At 42.9% G+C, this 20,936-nt stretch overlaps 1 protein-coding gene and 1 long non-coding RNA gene across 23 annotated transcripts in view; one reads left to right on the top strand and one right to left on the bottom strand.

The window, feature by feature from the left end:
- Positions 1–5,309: 5,309 nt before the first annotated feature.
- Positions 5,310–18,880, bottom strand: LOC135374590 (uncharacterized). Of its 2 annotated transcripts, XR_010416996.1 has the most exons (5): positions 18,717–18,880; positions 14,179–14,290; positions 11,601–11,779; positions 10,647–11,005; positions 5,310–5,570 (listed from the first exon to the last, which is right to left on the bottom strand). It is a non-coding gene; the product is annotated as an uncharacterized LOC135374590 (long non-coding RNA). The 2 variants fall into 2 exon arrangements; XR_010416995.1 differs by lacking the exon at positions 5,310–5,570 and having other exon boundaries at positions 9,611–11,005.
- Positions 18,846–20,936, top strand: part of LOC135374588 (uncharacterized) — a 50,773-nt gene continuing 48,682 nt past the window's right edge. For 8 of the 21 annotated variants that reach the window (XR_010416975.1, XR_010416977.1, XR_010416976.1 and 5 more), the window contains exon 1: positions 18,896–19,047. Coding sequence is in view for 1 of the 21 variants with exons in the window: in XM_064607530.1 (XP_064463600.1) it covers positions 18,976–19,047 (72 nt within the window). In the remaining 20 variants the exon portion in view is untranslated. Of the gene's footprint in view, positions 19,918–19,987; positions 20,931–20,936 lie in introns of those variants that run through there. The other 13 variants (XR_010416981.1, XR_010416987.1, XR_010416993.1 and 10 more) reach the window with 7 other exon arrangements.

Below are 20,936 nucleotides of genomic sequence, written 5' to 3'. Positions count from 1 at the left end.
GCGTGTCAAACCAGGAGGAGAATGAAAAAAAAAAAGCGTAATTGGTGACGTAATAAAAGTTGAAAGCGGCGACCGCGCTTCTATGCGGGTCAGTGGCAGTGCTGACTGGTTTTCTTTTCTTTCTTTCCGTTTTCTTTCCCCCTGCTTTCTCCCTGTCAATGGATGAATAAGGGAGGACCTCGATATTCCTGATCGTGAAACCCCCGTTCTCGAAATTCATGTTCTGGAAACAAGGAAAAGGGGAAATGCTGACACTCAAATTCAGGAATTTTCTATATGTGTCCAAATCGTCTTAGCGAACGAAAGACACATTTAGAAGCCATTGGTTAGTTAGTTGTGTGCTTGCAATATTATGGCTGGGGTTACAGTTTGCCGTTGGCAGTTTTCCGCGCGCAACATGTGCATATAGTCAGCTAAAATTTACGCTAGTCACGTGTTGCTTGCACGCTGATATGTCGTCTGACGCAAACTTAACCGGTGTTGTCGGTCACTATATGGTGGATAAAACTGATGCACTATATATGGTGACAAAACAAACTGAAGCAGCGCTTAGTGCTGCACTGTGTTTATACGTATTGCCACCAACAACACAACAAGAAACAGTCACCACGATAACAAACAGCATACAAAACACAAACAGGGACAGAACAGCGTTCAACTGGCACATGAAGTTTATTTTCATAATCCACCGGAAGGTCGCTTTAGGGAAAGCAAGGTCAAGTGGGGAGGGGTTGACCGATTTTTGGTTGACTTCCGTTCGGGGAGTTCAATGAGGAGGCCTCTAGCCTCTCTACAATCTCACGGCCTAACCTTGAACAATGTCTGTAGATAGGGTCTGTAGCAGTACTTCCAAGGTTGCCACCTTTCGTAGTGAAAAATACCGTCTGAGGGAGAGGAGGTGGAATAGAGGGAAATGAGGAAATGTACGCGGGAAAGGGAAAGTAAGTGAGGGGTGGACAGTATACAGAGAGAGAGAGAGAGAGAGAAAGAACGAGCGTACTGGCTCAAGACAACAATGATAATAATAATGAATAACTAAGAAAACGACTGGTGACTACGGAGTTGGGTCTGTGCTCCAGATTTATTCAAGCTGCAGCGGAATGTTGAAAGGAAAACCCCGTAAAAGCCCCTATGAAAGGTGTTGTGTCACAAATACCGGCAAAAGGCTGCTGGTATCACCTTCCTACCGGCAACCGGCAGAGAGAGCAAATAACCGGCCGTGCCGGTATAATACCGGCCTGGTGGCAACCTCTGTAGACCTCTTCGTTTACTGTATCTGATAAACAAAAGAAAAAGCAAAAGGAACCTCTTCCACAGTTGCAGCGGGGTTCTGAGTGAAAAATAGCAGGCGGCGTTCTTCGAAACCAATCAGGGGCTCCACTTTTCTGACGTCAAAATGACGCAAGCGGGTCGACGGCTCTTTCCGAGTATTGCCATCGTTGCGCATGGTCGCGATTTTCAAAATCGAATTCTGCGATATTTATGCACCTGTTGATAGTATTACTTCGCATGGTGCATTTTAATAAGCTTACTAACCGCTTGGTTCAAAAAAATGTTAGTGATTAAAGTGCTTTCCTAGCTCCTTTAATGTATCCTTGTACGCAACATTTAATTATCACTTATTTTTTTGTTTTTCCGGTTATATACAGGGTAAAAAAATGTAACTGTGGCGACGTGCTCGCGGGAAAAATTCTGGTACTTCCGGCAATTACCTTCTGGAAACTTTTGCTGCCATTTAGCAAGGCTTTGGACAATTTGTAAACAATTAATTTTTTTATGAAACTTTGAAAATTGCCAGAAATATGAAGTCAATCACGGATAACCACAGGCCCACCAACAAAAACTATTCACAGTATAGCATCAGAAATAGTCGAAAAAAATTAGTAAGAATTATGATTTAGCCCCGCCTGCTTGATTGTCAAAAAGAAAAGCGCACGGGAGGTGCGGAGAGAGAAGGAAGTGTTGCCACCACCTTCCCCTGCTTCGACCTTGATGCTGGTGACAACCTCTTATCACAAAGAAGGCAAAACCTCCTCTCGACGCACATTTCGCGCACACTTCTTTGCGAAAATCAAGCAGTCGGGGCTAAATCGTCATTTTTAGTGCGGTACTGTTGCGATACAAGTTTTCGTCTGTGGTCTGCGGTTGCCTGTGGAGGACTTCATATTTCTGTAAAAAAAAGTGAGGTTCGCTTGGATATTTTCGAAGTTAAAAAGTTTCCAGGAGGTATTGCCGGAAGCCCCACAATCCACCTGCGAGTACGTCGCCAGTTCGAATTTTTTATCACTTCAGTTAGATCCCCGCGTTCAGTTAAATTAAATAAGTGGCGAACGGATGCACTAATCGCAGAACTTGCTGTGTCCGTACGGTGCCACCTTACAAGCTGCGCACCGTGTGAATGAGCGGGAGGCGCTCATTATTTAAATAAAAATTCAAATGAGTTTCGTGAAAAGCATATAACTTCTAAAGCAGGGTGCCGTCGGCATTAAAATGGGTACTACCTCTTTTGAGACCTTCAGTGTACACCTTCTACAGAAAAATCTGAGTAGGTCATTTGTTGCAATCATTAATTGATTTCGGTTTACATATTTTTGTCTCGGCTGGTCGTGGTGAAGCTTAAAAAAGTTTCGCAAGGTGATATGCATCACTATCGCTTAAATTCATTTAAATTCACGGGTTTTGATAGAAATCACAGTTGAAAAAAAAAAAAAAGCTGCAAACAAATGTTACACCTGACTATAAATTGCACAGTCGCCCGCGGGAAACTGCCAACACCGAACTTGGACTAACCTAATCATAAACTAATCAACGTGCTGTTTCGCCATGTCCGCCCTGATAAGCCAAACTGCCGTTAAAATGTGGCTTCCGTTCGCTAAAACGACTTGGACAGACACAGGAAACCCGTGAATTTAAGTGGAATTATGCCGTGCTTAAACACGGCACATCGTCTTACGAAGCAATCGAGCATTTTCCAATTGTGTCGAGAACGTGAATTTGGAGGCCGGGGATTTCGCAACCGGGAATATCGACGCGCATTTAGAGTATATTGTATTTAAGGCCCTGTATTTTAAATACTATATGGTATCTTGGTATCTTACTCAATACTTTTTCGGGGGAGTATTTGTACTCTATTTCAAATACATTTTGTGGTACCTTCTACTCGATATATACTCTTACTTTTTGGATCGCCTCTCAGTTTTCCATTTTCTCTCTTTTTCTTTTCATTGGCATGCTCGCTCTGCGGGAATTTCCATTCCGACCCCGTACGTTGACCTGAATGTTTTCTTTTTTTCTGGAAGATAATAATTCGAAGAGAAGGGTTTTATAATGAGTGCCCTGTAGCTGCAGCAGAGTTCTGCAAAATCCCCTCTGACTCTGCTAGCCTTCTAGGACACCCCTAGCTGCTTGACAAGCTTCTACTTTTTCAATTTGTAAGGTATATAATGTAATGTTTGTATGTAGTAGGTTGTGTGTATGACAGATCGGTCAGTGACCACCGCAAGCCCTGTTGGGGCTTTTGCATTTATGGACATAAAAAAAGTCATTCTGCGTTGTCAGTTCGCAGAATGAAGCCAACGAAAGAGGCGCGTTCACTCCCATAGCCAAACCTTCGGACGATTTTCGAATATGTTTCGGAAACGGATAATAATATTTCAGTCAAATGCAAGCTTTGCTTACAACAAGAACATGCTTTCGACCAGGAAGACATCAAACTCACGTGTTTCAAACTCAAACGTGTCTTATACTCACGTTCACGTACTTTTCTACGACGCCTACCGAAGTATCTTAAGTGTATCTTAAATACTTTCGGAAGTATTTGCTACTTTAACTTAATTACTTTCATTTTCAAGTATTTATACTCTATCTTAATTACAATTTTTCGGCAGTACCTACTATCTTCTTTTAAATACTTTTTGAGGTATCTTGTACATGTCTGCCTGCCAATGAAAAGTGCATGTATAAAAATAATAAGGACCTGTGGTCGTTGGCTTTGTGTGTTTTTTTAGTGGTAGTACACAGGGATTTCCCTACACCCCCCTCAGGGGGGTGTACACCCTCCCTGCATTTTTGCAACACCCCCCCTGAAATTTCTCAGGTGACCCCAACCAACTCGGCCAGCAGCACGTTCTAGCTGGTAGTGAGTCCGGCGCAGCGAATTACATCATGTACTCTCAAACTTGGGCTGTAGGACCACAGCCATGCAGATGATCGTAGCATGCATTTCTCTAAAATCATTTGAAAGTGACTGTTCAATGTGCATATATTGCACGCATATACGAGCAAAAATGCATGCGGGCACGCAAACTTAATGTGGATCATGAAGAACCATTTGCGTCCAACTCAATCAAGCGAGGTATTCTGCTTTTTTCGTCTAAGGTTTTCACCGTTGGTTGCCAGGTATTCATTGAGCTTCGTGAGACAAGGTGCTAGTCTTTTTCCTTTGTCGGTCGTGTCATTATGCATCTTAATGTTGAAATGCCGTTCATAATGAATCTGTATTCTAAAGTACTGTGTTCTAACATGTACAAATAAAAATGGGAAGGCTGTGCAGATATGTCACCATTGTACCACGATTCTTTCAGTGTCTAAGAAAAATTCCGTAAGCGGAACATTCACCATGCATACCCCCCACCCCCGCCATGCATCACCCCCCCCGAAAGCTCGGCACCCCCCAGGAATGAATTTCTGGGGAAATCACTGGTATGGTGTGACGGAAAGGTTTTTTGTACTTCATATCTCAGGGAGTGGTATGCTACTTCTGTACCGATAAGGAACACTGGAAAGTTTTGCCCTCTTATTTCTTCTCTTCTTTTTCTCTTTTCAACGATCATTTTTTTTCTAACCAAGCCGTTTACATGACTGCTAGAACGTACCATGCGAAACATTGTGTTGTTGCTAGAACAGTTCTTATGTTGTCCTGTGTCAAGTGTGTTCAATTGCGTGTGTTGTGTTTTTTTTTTTCACTCCTGTAACGGCAGGTCAACAGTATCACTGAATAAATAAATAATGAAATGAAAGGTTGTTGCTTTTTGGGCTCTCACAAATGGGGTACCTACTACAAAGACAAAACAAACAAACTTTCGCTGGTACACAGGCAAGCTTTTTTTCACCAGCAGAGAGAATCTCTGTCCCTCCAGGTTGTTTGGTATTTACCTTGGTATTTACAGACGAAAGGAGTGGTGATCCTAGTGATACTGGGCTGCAGTGGAAATCGCTGGCTGGAGCAACAAACAAACAAAACTTCTGCGTGACTAATACTGTCTGATCTTTGCAGTCCCTATCATGTCTCGTAAGAGCAAAATAACTCATACGTTTCAATCACTTGTTTATTTACAGCAATTTACAAATGCACCATCTCCCATCCTCCATCCGCCTTTCTTCTGAGTGGCGGTTGAGTGTAAGGGACAAATTAGAAAAGTTGGATTGTACATGGGCACAGCAGTCGTTTGAGATATTGGGGGTAAAAGATTGCTGTGGCCATAGATACCCTGCTAGCAGAGTGCAAGGCGTTGGTAATGGGAAGGGCTCCGAATGATATACACAATGTGAAGAGAGTCGTTCGCTTCCGGCTGCAAAAAAAGATGGAAAAGCAGGTGGCATTCAAAAGTAATCATAAACATAGGTGGAGCTAAGCTAAGCCAAAAGCTGAAGCACTGGAGCCAAAAGAGTCCGAGACTCAAAGGGAAATGAGTGTGAGGTCTCCAAAAGATAGATATTGATAGTTTATTTGTCTGCCTGTACATTATGTGTTGTTACCTATGGGACTGCTAGGACAAGCCTGTTACACACTCCCATAGGTAACAACACATCATGTATAGGTAGACGAATATAATCTTGTGAGGCAACATTTGGCATCTCGAGTAAATTAAAAAACTCCTGGATATAAAACAAGAGAAAGATCAAGACTACTATTATCGACCGATACATGCTGTAATATTACAAAATTTAGCTCATCTTTGGTACGCAAAACCAGGGTGTCGAACCGCAAACAATCCGGGTTCGGTTCGGGTACGGGTTCGCGTTGCTTTGATTTCGTTCCGGTTCAGTTCCGGTTCGGCCATGCCAAAAACCGAACCGGTTCGCAAACCGGTTCTCAACCTCGAACCGGTTCACGAACCGGTTCAACGCTTCTATTTTATATGTTCCATAAAACTGCTTTTATGAGGAAATGCGTGGCTAATAGCGTACCGCGGTTGTCTGCATTGACGTTTTTAGCGGTCAGGTACTCCCTTTAGCGAGAGAAAGGAGAAATGGATGAAGCGTCGCAGACCTGCTACTTTCTGTTCCTAAAATCTCTTTTTTCACACACACAGTGCCAGCAAGATACACTTAAAGGAAGCCTAATCAGATGGACAGCGTTACATAGACGACGGTACTTGCCGGCTGACTGCATCTGACTGAATCGATCTGAAACCGTACTGAAGCATGTCGAAAATAAGCCTGCCAGCCTTATTCTGTCCGAGCTCATAGCAGTGCACTAGTTAATCCACAACACAAAGGCAAAGGCAACAGGCGACACAACTGCACTACCAATAAGCAGAACGGCGTTTACTTTTCAAACCACGACCACTCAAACAGGCACTGTTCTGCGTACGCTACTTCTCCACTTCTCATGTTTCTAACTTGTGTAATTTTTACTGCTCACGTGTAAAGGGAAATGTTGGGAGCTTACTTAATCACATATTCGTCCTATAGAGCTACATAACTGGCCTACTCCATTCCTGTTTCATTCGTCCGCTTGGCGCCTCGTCTCTGAAGAGTAGACGCCGCAGCGCGTGCGTGGGGCGCTAGACACGGCGCTCACAAGGACAACTGCGCTTCAGCGTGCTAAAAAGACGCTGAGACTTACTATATGTCCTCATTCGTCTGCTAGGTGATAATTTCCGAAATTCATGATGTGGACGTGTGATGATGATACCAATGTGTCTTCGTTCTGGGATTGAGAGGAACTCTTATGCTGACTTCTTTTATGTCCGAACCGTTTTGTTGCAGACCGGTTACCGCTATTATTTTTTACGGTTCTGCTCCGGTTCGGGTTCAACAGTGTCATGAAAATTTCGGTTCGGGTTCGGTTCGACACCCTGCACAAAACACAGTTATAGAACAACACGGGTGAAATCCAAACCAAGCAAAAAATGCAAAAGTAATCGGTGACCTCAAAGACAATCATACTACAGGGTTGTACATGCACGCAAGGAAATACACTGTAACTTTCCTCTTGAACAGAAAATACTTATTGATCTGGCGTATATGAAATGGCAATCTATTCCATAAGTCTGGGTCAGTGTAATACAGTGAGTGTGTTCCATATTTTGCGTGTGGTGGGGATACGTTGCGTTGGATATTTTGCGTATGGTGGGGGACGGAAGTAGAGAAATCCCGTCGTACGGTTACAATATGCGGCATGTCAGCAGTGCAGATTAAACTATATGTCATTAAATTAACTTTGTATTTTGTAACTAATAGGAACGAGACAGGAAAAATGATGGAATTAGCTGCTGCAATTCTAAGTATTGTTCGTAGTACTAGCTTTGGAATCAGTAACAAAGGCCGTACACTTCAGCTGCACAATTAAGGTGCGAGTGAACTAAGGTGTGATAGACTTTCAACATCATTGTAACAGGAAGGAACCTGATTTTTGACAAGGCATATAATGATGCAGCCATTTTACTTTTCAAGTGCTGAATGTGACTTTCAACATCATTGGAACAGGAAGGAACCTGATTTTTGACAAGGCATATAATGATGCAGTCATTTTACTTTTCAAGTGCTGAACATGACTATGCCAATTGAAGCGCTCATCGAGGATCACACCCAGAAGCTTAATATCTGGCGCTCTAGGAAGAATGAGCAATCAGAATGCAACGGCAAATGAATCTATCGTTAGTTTCTTCTGTGGTGGATGAAAAACAATGTACATGAGAGAACTGATGTTCTGAGGCGGGAACAATGTAATTTGTCTTCGCGAAGTTTGGAACTAATGTATTAAAAGAAAGCCAATTCTTAAAATTTTCAAGTAAAAGATTTGCTTTTAAGAATAGGTCCTCAGGGGTTGCACCTTCCAAAAAGATGTTCGTATTATTGGCATATAAAATATAATTATTCATGTAGGAATTTTGGTACATTGTTGATAAAAACAAGAAAAAGAAACCATCCTAATGCGCTTGGGGTGAGATTTAATCTGCTGTCATTAATCTGTGCGAATTGCTGTCAGTTGTTTATTTAAACGACTGCTGGTAACAGCTGGTAAGTAGGTGGAGTGGTGTGTCTCTAATACCATACTTGTCTAGTTTTAGTAGAAGTAAGTCATGTCTAAGAAGATCAGATGCCTCGGTCAGATCTGCAAATATTCCCATAGTTAACTACCTCGAGTCTATATTAGTTTTAATTTTTTCCACTATGTTACTAAGCACCAATTCTGTGGATCGATTATTTCTAAAACCAAACTGGGAGTCAGTGAATAAATTGTTGATGGTTTCGATAATTTTACTCGGGGAAGGAGGAATGGCTCTGGGGCAGTAATCACCAAGAAGTGATTTATTTCGTTCTTTGTAATTTAGATTAATGGTAATATGTTCAATTTCCTAATAATTGGTAGGGGCAAGAAATAATGTGTTCGGCTGTGATTCTATGTCTGGGCATATCTCAGTAGGGGTTAGGAATTCCACACTGTTCTCTATGTTTGCAAAGTAGTCATTAAATATATTACCAATTAATTTTTGTTCTTCATAATGTACTATGGATGTTGCTTGAGTAAGTTCCCCTGATCCATGCCCCTGCTCATAACCTTCTGCATGTAATACTGTTCCTTGGCAGATTTCAATGAACAACATGAAGTATTTCTGTACCTTCTAGGACGGCACTGTAATTCCTTACTGTTGGCCGGTCTTTTTGCATACAAATTATTTTTGTGCTTAATAAAGACTTCAAGGGACCTGATGTTATCCACAGAACTGTGTCAGCCAATTGTTATCCTCTTAGCAGCACTTGAAATTATAGTGCTCAGTTTGGACATAAAGCACTGAACTCTCTGTTGTATATCCTCGCAGCTCGTGAACTGACATTCATGCACAGAAAAGTGTGATTTGGGAACAGAAAGGTCAACATACTCTTTGGTAGGAAATCTAGAGTTTGGTTCTACCCCAGTGTGCACCATAAAAGTCAGATAGTAATCTGTAATGTCACAAGGTATTGCACCTGAGATCATATCTTTCCTGTTTGGGTTACTAACTATGTGGTCCAAAAGAGTAACAGAACACACTTAAGCCATGGTGTGTGGGGATATCTATGATTTATGGTGATGTGGGGATGTTGATCAAACCCATAGCTATTGTGGGTATCGCAATAGTATGTACTACCAAGGTCGTCACTAAGTGTATTGATATTTAAATCACCTACTGTATTATATTATATGTAGTCATTGAAAGATAGTGTGGCTCCTCTAGGAAGAGCATGTGCCATTCTTTATATGTGAAAACGTCAGCCCAGCCAACAAAGTCATCCTAAGGGAGGCCGGAATATATGCAAAGCAACACAATTTTGCATTTGTATGAGTTTGCTACACCCCATTTTTCTGAGACAGGTGCAGCAACGAGATAAGGTGCATCGTATCATGCACAGACATGACCTCTCACTGCTGTAGGTCGGCCCACTCTGATGTTCTGTTCTCTATGTTCTCTATGTGCCACACGTTTTAACATGCGGTTCCTCTAGGAAGAGGGGCCGCACCAGTGTTTACTCTACCCATTACACATTACCAGTGTTCGAAAAATTGCTAAAAGTTTGTTAAAATGTTTGTTCGCACTTCGGATACTCAGAAGAATTGATGATGAGTGTGTATCGATCACAGAACCTATGTCATCTAAAGAAAAACTAGTCATGAAAAAAGAACAGAACATCAGAGTGGGCCGACCTACAGCAGTGAGAGGTCATGTCTGTGCATGATACGATGCACCTTATCCCGTTCACTCTGTCTCAGAAATATGGGGCGTAGCAAACTCATACAAATGCAAAATTGTGTTGCTTTGCATATATTCCGGCCTCCCTTAGGATGACTTTGTTGGCTGAGCTGAGGTTTTCACATATAAAGAATGGCACGTGCCATTATGGGCCTAGAACACTTGTAAGGTTCAGTACCTCGGTACACTGTGGTAAGCTTTTACAAAAAACACCTCTCCTTCGTAACAGAGAATATGGACATCTGATGCTGGAAAAGGAGGAGGATGCAAAAAAGCAACAAGGGAAAGTGGTAAAAATGCTGCATGAAATATGGAAGTCACTGAAAACTTTAGCAGGCTGTAGGACTCGAACCCACACCTTCTGGATTGGTAATCGGTAATCCAGAAGATGTGGGTTCGAGTCCTACAGCTGGCTAACCTTTTCAGTGACTTCCATCTTTCATGGTTAATTTCTTAGGCAACTTGAGGCCTTGTATGTGATTGTCCCTTCTATGTTGTTCCAGCCTCAGAACATCAGTTCTCTCTAGTGAAGTGGTGCTTGTGTTCAGATCGCCTGGAAATACATTTACATATCAGGCTTTTGGAATTAATTATTTCTGGATACTCATATCGACCGTCTGAGGAAGCTATGCAGCAGATTGATGACAGGCTCTTGCAAAAGGGTCAAGGCAAAAGCATTATGCCTACTTGGCATGACTCCTCAGTGACGATGATCAGGCACACTTGATATACTGATGCAGATACATCCGGTAGGTGGTCTCCTAACTGCTAACATTAGGAAAAGCAAGCATGTTACCATGAATGTGAAACACAGTGATAATCCTGCTGAGTGTCTTGAGTATAGCAGTGGTCTCAAAGAACAAACAAAAGAAAGCAGGAACTTAACTGATACAGGATTGGCAATGGGAGAAAGAAGGCAAGACACATATCAACATATCCTTTAGTATCAACATGTGGACTACACAACGAATCCAAAGGATATGCTATTCTACATTTTCCAAAAATGACACTCACATTTGAGTCGAAGTCCCTAAATACAGAAATTTCTGAAAAATAAAAAAGGAAGAGTCCCGAAACGAATTTTGGAACTGTTTTGTAAGGTCTGGTTGTATGATACTGTGATTGAATGTTTTCGTCTTAGGCTCAGTGAAATGTATGACCACGGAGCAATGAGCTACACGTGTCCTACTGTGTCACAGAGAGGATATGATGACACACAAAAATGGGTGACATATGCCAGCCTGCTAAAAAAAAGTCTAGTTTTTTGTGCCGCACAGTATGAATAATTCACATTAGACTCTCATGCACTCCTTGCCTGGTGTGCAAATCACAGACAAGCACAGTAGATGGAGAAAAGTATACTGTGTGTGATAGTGTCAGCAGCTATGGCATAGAAAATGCGTTACTATGATCGAGGACCCTGCCTGCGGTTGTCCTCTACGGAAAACCGTAACTGTAATTTCAAAGACTGCGTAGGGCTTCATGAAAATGTTGTTGGTGCACTACTCACATTCAGTATTCAAGGAGGCCAAATATGCAAAAACCTTCATCAGATACATCTATACAATGAATGTTAGAAGGAATTTCTGAGCCTAAGAAATTTTAATTCGTTGTGTGCACGATCAATATATGAACTTTTACCTGTTAAGTGAGAGAAAGACTTTGGTAGCAGATTGCTTCTGCAGAGGTGAAGACTTCATCAAAACAAAGATCAGCACACTTGGTCTCCATCATAGAGACCAACCACGAGGACAGTGAAGGCTTGGAGTAACAAAGAAAACAGGTTTCGAGCATCGGAAGGACTGCTTTTCAGAGAAGACCTGCAAGTAATAGAAATATTTTTACGTGAGTTTCACATACATAAAATGGCCATGCATGTCGGTCATTATTGGGCACATGCAGTGTTCTCTGGAACGATCGTCTATTTTGCCCTTGACCCGACTACTTTTAATTAGGTCATCAGTCTGAAATCCTTACTTGACGAAAAACAAAATGCCTTCGAACAGCGCGGCACATTATGAGCAGATTCATTTCACGTGTGATTGCATATGAAAGTAAGAAGCAAAAAAGAAAAGTTACTGTCTAGTTATTGTTAAATACCACGGACTGTGCTGTAATGTGCTGAGCAAAAGTAAGAGCAAACAATCAGAGCTTTTGTTGTCATAAATATCTCCGATGTCAAGCGTCCCCAGTATTCTTGATGAAGGTAGACTTTTCCTCATCTTGTACATGAGCAACAGGTACAGTTGATCTGTTCAGTTGTAACTAGCAATCATCCTTTGAACTGTTCTCTGCTTCAGCAATGCCAGCAGAACAACAGAAGTGTTACCTGCGATGACCTTATGCTGCATCACCTGAACAGTGTGTATGGTACATGTTTACCTGCTGTCTCTGTCTCAAAATTTGGAATATATTGCTCACAGAAATAAGAGGTGCCGATTGTCTGTGTAAAAAGTTACGTGAATATATATAATTAGAACTTCTACGTATTTGTATATATTTGGGCCTTTGGGTAGCTCTGTTTGTACCCTAATAATTCGATGTTCTATTATCATTTCTGTTTCTTTTTCCCTTGCCGCAAGTGTCTCCACTAGAATTTGCTATTGACCCCTCGGCACAGGTACGTATATATGTTAAATAAATAAATAAGTAAAAATCAATGGAGAGTACCCTGGCAAAAGGATCAAAATAATTACACGTGTGGAGAGTGATCGCTTTCAGTTAAACTTCTTGGCAAGTATTGCAAGCAGCAATAAGTATTCTTTTTTGTCTTTTCTTCAGAAAAAAAGAGGCTAGAAGCGTTCGAGGAAGAGGATACTATTAATGGAGAAAAAATAGATTGGAGGCTGTTTCAAGCACCACTCAGAACATGGTCTGAATCACTTATCTATCTCTGGACAGCGTGCAGAGAGAGAAAAAAAGAGGGATTCCATATACAAAGCATTTTAAGCATTGCACATGGGTATCCGTTCCATGTCAGTTCACTTTACGAGACACGAAAAACCAAAATTGCCAAAAATGTACTTTACCTGACTCTCAGTTTTTCTGAAACGTTAGTGTAGAAAATTTCGAGAGGATCAATTAATGGCTAAGATATGATGCACACGTACAGGGTGGATCAGGAGGGCAACATCCATTAATTGGGTGGATTGTACCTTGGTAAGACTGCAATGCTATGCGTGCTGGGGTAGCGTACATATGGTGAATGAAAGATTTGTACATGGGCTCTGATTTTTCCATAATGCCCTTGCAATTAGTAACTACGACCAAGTGTGTCATGTACAGAATTGTTTGGAATCATCAAAGTCTTACTCAAAGCAATTATGCAAGTTTTCAGGAACCATGTTATTTAAGATTAAAAAATTTGGCGAAGGGGGTATAGGTGAGCAAGCCTTCTGTTGTCAGATGGGTAAATATGAGTGACTGAAGCTAAATTTCGATCAGCATATAACAATAATAATAATTTATTTCACCAATGACACTTGATGAGGGGATACAGACAAAAAGCAGCAAGAACTGCAGCCTGACGAGATGCCACATGTAATTTGGCTCTAAAGCAAGTCAAGGAAGAGAAATGATTTGGAAAGGGGGACGGAACTGGTCTCAGAGACAAGTAGAAGGCTCGCCTTATCTTGACAGAGGAGTAAGTATTAGCACCACAGGTGCCAAATTTGTGCCAAGCATATCAGGAGGCAAAGGGAAATCAGATGCCATAACTTATTTTGCTCAAAAAGGAGGTTATTGGGGAGAAAAGGTCTCAGAGAGGAGTAATAGGTTGCCTTATGTTGCAATTTCACCTGTGGATGATGAAGTTGAAATAACAAGACGGGATATTTTAGCAAATGTCAGTGTGGTGACAACTAAGGATACCTTGAAAGATGTATGGCGTGAAATGCACATAGAAAGAGGAAGCCAAATTACGCGTGCTTCGTTTTTAAGCTCTGCGATATCAACAAGAAGAAAACACAGCAGGTGTAGCTTAGTTTTTTCGAAGAAAGCATTTCGTCTGAATGTAAGATGTGTCTTGAGTATGCTTGGAACACAGGCAGGGAGCCACTGCAAATAAATCGCTTGTAAAATGAAGCATACTTGTTTTTAGTGTTGAAAAAGCCATTCTTACACAGAGTAGATGTGCTTATGTACATGCATTTATTCCGGGAAAATCTTAAGTAATGCCAAAGGATGGAAGATGCAAGGCAAAAGATTGGAAGATGCGCACCTGTTAAAAAGCTCAATGAGGGTTCTTGACTCCATCCAGATGACAGTTGTGTTTACAATATGGGATGCCATGAAAGGTCAGTTGTAAGTCACGCATAACTTAATTGTAGGTCCTGCAAAAGAACATAAGATAAATACCAAACATAAATATATAGTGTAGTGAGCCCCCCGACGAAGTAAGTAGTGCTCGGAATGGTACGAATCCCTCCCCAGATGTTCCTTTGGACCCGATGAACAGGATAAATGCAATTAATCGACCTTATTCGAGAAATAAATATGTGAAAGATTGGAGCACAGACGAGCAGACTGGTCGAGGACCCACGGCTACTTCGATCGATCACTGCGAAATAACTACTGCTCGGAATGGTACAAATCCCTCCCCAGATGTTCCTTTGGACCCGATGAACAGGATAAATGCAATTAATCGACCTTATTCGAGAAATAAATATGTGAAAGATTGGAGCGCAGACGAGCAGACTGGTCGAGGACCCACGGCTACTTCGATCGATCACTGCGAAATAACTACTGCTCGGAATGGTACAAATCCCTCCCCAGATGTTCCTTTGGACCCGATGAACAGGATAAATGCAATTAATCGACCTTATTCGAGAAATAAATATGTGAAAGATTGGAGCACAGACGAGCAGACTGGTCGAGGACCCACGGCTACTTCGATCGATCACTGCGAAATAACTACTGCTCGGAATGGTACAAATCCCTCCCCAGATGTTCCTTTGGACCCGATGAACAGGATAAATGCAATTAATCGACCTTATTCGAGAAATAAATATGTGAAAGATTGGAGCACAGACGAGCAGACTGGTCGAGGACCCACGGCTACTTCGATCGATCACTGCGAAATAACTACTGCTCGGAATGGTACAAATCCCTCCCCAGATGTTCCTTTGGACCCGATGAACAGGATAAATGCAATTAATCGACCTTATTCGAGAAATAAATATGTGAAAGATTGGAGCACAGACGAGCAGACTGGTCGAGGACCCACGGCTACTTCGATCGATCACTGCGAAATAACTACTGCTCGGAATGGTACAAATCCCTCCCCAGATGTTCCTTTGGACCCGATGAACAGGATAAATGCAATTAATCGACCTTATTCGAGAAATAAATATGTGAAAGATTGGAGCACAGACGAGCAGACTGGTCGAGGACCCACGGCTACTTCGATCGATCACTGCGAAATAACTACTGCTCGGAATGGTACAAATCCCTCCCCAGATGTTCCTTTGGACCCGATGAACAGGATAAATGCAATTAATCGACCTTATTCGAGAAATAAATATGTGAAAGATTGGAGCACAGACGAGCAGACTGGTCGAGGACCCACGGCTACTTCGATCGATCACTGCGAAATAACTACTGCTCGGAATGGTACAAATCCCTCCCCAGATGTTCCTTTGGACCCGATGAACAGGATAAATGCAATTAATCGACCTTATTCGAGAAATAAATATGTGAAAGATTGGAGCGCAGACGAGCAGACTGGTCGAGGACCCACGGCTACTTCGATCGATCACTGCGAAATAACTACTGCTCGGAATGGTACAAATCCCTCCCCAGATGTTCCTTTGGACCCGATGAACAGGATAAATGCAATTAATCGACCTTATTCGAGAAATAAATATGTGAAAGATTGGAGCACAGACGAGCAGACTGGTCGAGGACCCACGGCTACTTCGATCGATCACTGCGAAATAACTACTGCTCGGAATGGTACAAATCCCTCCCCAGATGTTCCTTTGGACCCGATGAACAGGATAAATGCAATTAATCGACCTTATTCGAGAAATAAATATGTGAAAGATTGGAGCGCAGACGAGCAGACTGGTCGAGGACCCACGGCTACTTCGATCGATCACTGCGAAATAACTACTGCTCGGAATGGTACAAATCCCTCCCCAGATGTTCCTTTGGACCCGATGAACAGGATAAATGCAATTAATCGACCTTATTCGAGAAATAAATATGTGAAAGATTGGAGCACAGACGAGCAGACTGGTCGAGGACCCACGGCTACTTCGATCGATCACTGCGAAATAACTACTGCTCGGAATGGTACAAATCCCTCCCCAGATGTTCCTTTGGACCCGATGAACAGGATAAATGCAATTAATCGACCTTATTCGAGAAATAAATATGTGAAAGATTGGAGCGCAGACGAGCAGACTGGTCGAGGACCCACGGCTACTTCGATCGATCACTGTGAAATAACTACTGCTCGGAATGGTACCAATCCCTCCCCAGATGTTCATTTGGACCCGACGAACAGAATAAATGCAATTAATCGACCTTATTCGAGAAATAAATATGTGAAAGATTGGAGCACAGACGAGCAGACTGGTCGACGAGCCACGGCTACTTCGATCGATCACTGTGAAATAACTACTGCTCGGAATGGTACCAATCCCTCCCCAGATGTTCATTTGGACCCGATGAACAGAAGAAATGCAATTAATCGACCTTATTCGAGAAATAAATATGTGAAAGATTGGAGCGCAGACGAGCAGACTGGTCGGCGAGCCACGGCTACTTCGATCGATCACTGTGAAATAACTACTGCTCGGAATGGTACCAATCCCTCCCCAGATGTTCCTTTGGACCCGACGAACAGAATAAATGCAATTAATCGACCTTATTCGAGAAATAAATATGTGAAAGATTGGAGCACAGACGAGCAGACTGGTCGACGAGCCACGGCTACTTCGATCGATCACTGTGAAATAACTACTGCTCGGAATGGTACCAATCCCTCCCCAGATGTTCATTTGGACCCGATGAACAGGATAAATGCAATTAATCGACCTTATTCGAGAAATAAATATGTGAAAGATTGGAGCGCAGACGAGCAGACTGGTCGAGGACCCACGGCTACTTCGATCGATCACTGTGAAATAACTACTGCTCGGAATGGTACCAATCCCTCCCCAGATGTTCATTTGGACCCGATGAACAGGATAAATGCAATTAATCGACCTTATTCGAGAAATAAATATGTGAAAGATTGGAGCGCAGACGAGCAGACTGGTCGAGGACCCACGGCTACTTCGATCGATCACTGTGAAATAACTACTGCTCGGAATGGTACCAATCCCTCCCCAGATGTTCATTTGGACCCGACGAACAGAATAAATGCAATTAATCGACCTTATTCGAGAAATAAATATGTGAAAGATTGGAGCACAGACGAGCAGACTGGTCGACGAGCCACGGCTACTTCGATCGATCACTGTGAAATAACTACTGCTCGGAATGGTACCAATCCCTCCCCAGATGTTCATTTGGACCCGATGAACAGGATAAATGCAATTAATCGACCTTATTCGAGAAATAAATATGTGAAAGATTGGAGCACAGACGAGCAGACTGGTCGAGGACCCACGGCTACTTCGATCGATCACTGCGAAATAACTACTGCTCGGAATGGTACAAATCCCTCCCCAGATGTTCCTTTGGACCCGATGAACAGGATAAATGCAATTAATCGACCTTATTCGAGAAATAAATATGTGAAAGATTGGAGCACAGACGAGCAGACTGGTCGCCGACCCACGGCTACTTCGGTCGATCACTGCGAAATAACTACTGCTCGGAATGGTACGAATCCCTCCCCAGATGTTCATTTGGACCCGATGAACAGAATAAATGCAATTAATCGACCTTATTCGAGAAATAAATATGTGAAAGATTGGAGCACAGACGAGCAGACTGGTCGAGGACCCACGGCTACTTCGATCGATCACTGCGAAATAACTACTGCTCGGAATGGTACAAATCCCTCCCCAGATGTTGCTTTGGACCCGATGAACAGGATAAATGCAATTAATCGACCTTATTCGAGAAATAAATATGTGAAAGATTGGAGCACAGACGAGCAGACTGGTCGAGGACCCACAGCTACTTCGATCGATCACTGCGAAATAACTACTGCTCGGAATGGTACAAATCCCTCCCCAGATGTTCCTTTGGACCCGATGAACAGGATAAATGCAATTAATCGACCTTATTCGAGAAATAAATATGTGAAAGATTGGAGCACAGACGAGCAGACTGGTCGACGAGCCACGGCTACTTCGATCGATCACTGTGAAATAACTACTGCTCGGAATGGTACCAATCCCTCCCCAGATGTTCATTTGGACCCGATGAACAGAAGAAATGCAATTAATCGACCTTATTCGAGAAATAAATATGTGAAAGATTGGAGCACAGACGAGCAGACTGGTCGGCGAGCCACGGCTACTTCGATCGATCACTGCGAAATAACTACTGCTCGGAATGGTACGAATCCCTCCCCAGATGTTCATTTGGACCCGATGAACAGAATAAATGCAATTAATCGACCTTATCCGAGAAATAAATATGTGAAAGATTGGAGCACAGACGAGCAGACCGACCCACGGCTACTTAGATCGGTAACTGCGAAATAACTACTGCTCTGAATAGGCAAAAATGCTGCCCCAGAAGCTTAGGAAGCTTACTTGACGAGATGAACGAGGTAAGAACAAGTGACACACTTACCCTGTTTAATATTAAAACTGGGCTCACTTAAATCCAACAACAAGCGAGGCTTCTCAAACGGCACGGGGACAAAATAGCCAGTGATCCACTATATGCCAACGCAATCGGCACGTAGCCTCGTTCCCAGGGTCGATCTTGACCTTCTCCTATCTTGAATATGTGACTCACTCTTCTAATGGCGGCGTATTTGTTGTTGTAAGTGCTTGTAAGTGTTCTGTAGTTTCCATGTCCGTGCGTGACGTGCTGCAGCGCTTCAAGTATGTCATTAGCTGTGAGAATTTCAACGTATCTCTGCACAAGTGTCAACACTTGTGAGTGCCAGCTTGAGGAGGTAATTGTTAACGCCTTGTAATGCGTAGTGTCAGTTTTGTTTTTCATTGTGTCGCATGCAGAGTCTGTCTAAGCACGATCAGAGGCAACTTCTAGGTAGGTGTTGAAATGCTAAAACACACATATTCGTGTCTGACATACAAACTTTCCAACAGTGCGTAAATAGTGAGCTCTGGCAATGCGAAAATTAAGTTCGAGACCGCGTGGAAACGCACATGCCAGGCCTCTTTCCCTTCATATTTCGAAGTTCACCAAGTGAAGTCACGTACGGCTTGCGTCATTTGGGTTATACTATTGTTCGATATTTCCTGGGACACAAATTCACGTATCTGTATGCCCAATATGGGGATAAGTCGACTTATCCCCCTTTTACTCATTTGGCTGCAGAGACATAGAGTGTTTGCTCTAACGTGTCCAGAAATTATGTTTAAAGCGAGCGATAAAAGAAAAGCAAGTTGTACTTTTCTGCTACTTGAGTAAGAAACAGGTAGTACTGCTTCACTAGTAGCACCTGTTTCTTAGTCAAGTAGCTGAAAAGTAGCGCTCATTTCTCTTTTATCGCCGTCCACCTTCCTCATGAATAGCCTGAAGTCGGCGTTGGCCTTGTATGTCGACACCAACCCCAGGCCCTGTATCTTGCGGTAAGTGCTCTGTCACCAGTGGAAAAAATAACACCTCGTCTTCATGTCTTTGTGAAGGACACCCCACGGCATTGATGGCTGCAGGATCAAAGTTCACCGTGACTTCTTCCGGGTCTGGGGTAACACCTGTTCACATGCGTTCACTGTTGCCCTCAGGAACTCTTCGTAGGTTTTCCTTGTCTTGCTTACCATGAGGGCGAAGACTGCTGGAACTACACTCTGCCCCAAAGGTACAAGTACGAAGTAGAGTTGCCGAAACCAATTAGGCACCAGGTCAAAGTTCCCATCCATGAACCACAGGTTGCTACATGCCAAAATCCTCAGGCACACAGGAGACCCAAAAATTAGCAGCCTCTCGTTGCCACTGCCTGCGCCGTTGTCATAGAATAGGAAGTGCTCTAGTTGAAGTCCCTCATTTGTGGACCATGGCTCTTCGACGATGAGGTCTGAAAGGCTGGCCGGCACAGGAGGGTAACGTGATGATCGCCGCTGTCGAATGCTTTGCCTGATGCTTTCTTCACTCTTTATCATGCCCTTCTTTTCCCTTGTAAGTTCTACCGTGCACTGAGAAATCACGGCAGCAGGCGGCGCCACTGTACAATGAGATAGTTCCTTGATCTTTGTCCGGACCTTCCTCATTGATTTTGCAGACATCTGGTGAATGATAGTGAGGGGTCGAGACCATTACTCCAACAGGCAGACGTTACTTCTGCCTCTTAGCAAGCTCCTGTCCTGTGGACACAGTGCTAACGGGTACCAGTCTTCAGAAGCTTCTGCTTCGTGTACTGATATCCTTTGAACGTCAAGCATTCACTGCCCATTGCTGTTTTCAGAATTTTGCTGATCTGAAATATATGTAGGAAGGTATTTCCATGTGGGCTTAGGCTTTCCACAGTGTGCTAAGAAAAAGTCTGGATCGGATCCCAATACTGACAATACAATGACTCAAATAATTAAGGTAGCTAAAAGCATAGAAGGTACAACTTACCTAAGGGTGCCCCCAGGGACGTGGTGGTTGCTGCCACGTTACCACGGTCCAGAGGAAAGTACCAGTGTGCCCTGTTGAGCGTTTCTTTTCCTTTCTACAATTAAACCATGGTCCGTGTGGCCAAGGTGAATGCACTTCACTTCTTGTTAACCCGCGCTCTGGGCAAATCCCTTCAGAGTAGGATGCCTTTTATCCCTGCCTTGTATGCACAGATCTTACCAGTAATTGTGCCTTCCTAAGTTTTTCTCTTATGTTCCACAG

This window comes from Ornithodoros turicata, unplaced genomic scaffold (genome assembly GCF_037126465.1).
Source record: "Ornithodoros turicata isolate Travis unplaced genomic scaffold, ASM3712646v1 Chromosome85, whole genome shotgun sequence".
In the NCBI taxonomy this organism is placed as follows: Eukaryota; Metazoa; Arthropoda; class Arachnida; order Ixodida; family Argasidae; genus Ornithodoros; species Ornithodoros turicata.
The sequence above is the reverse complement of the archived record's forward strand: the minus strand, read 5'-3'. Positions and strand labels throughout refer to the sequence as shown.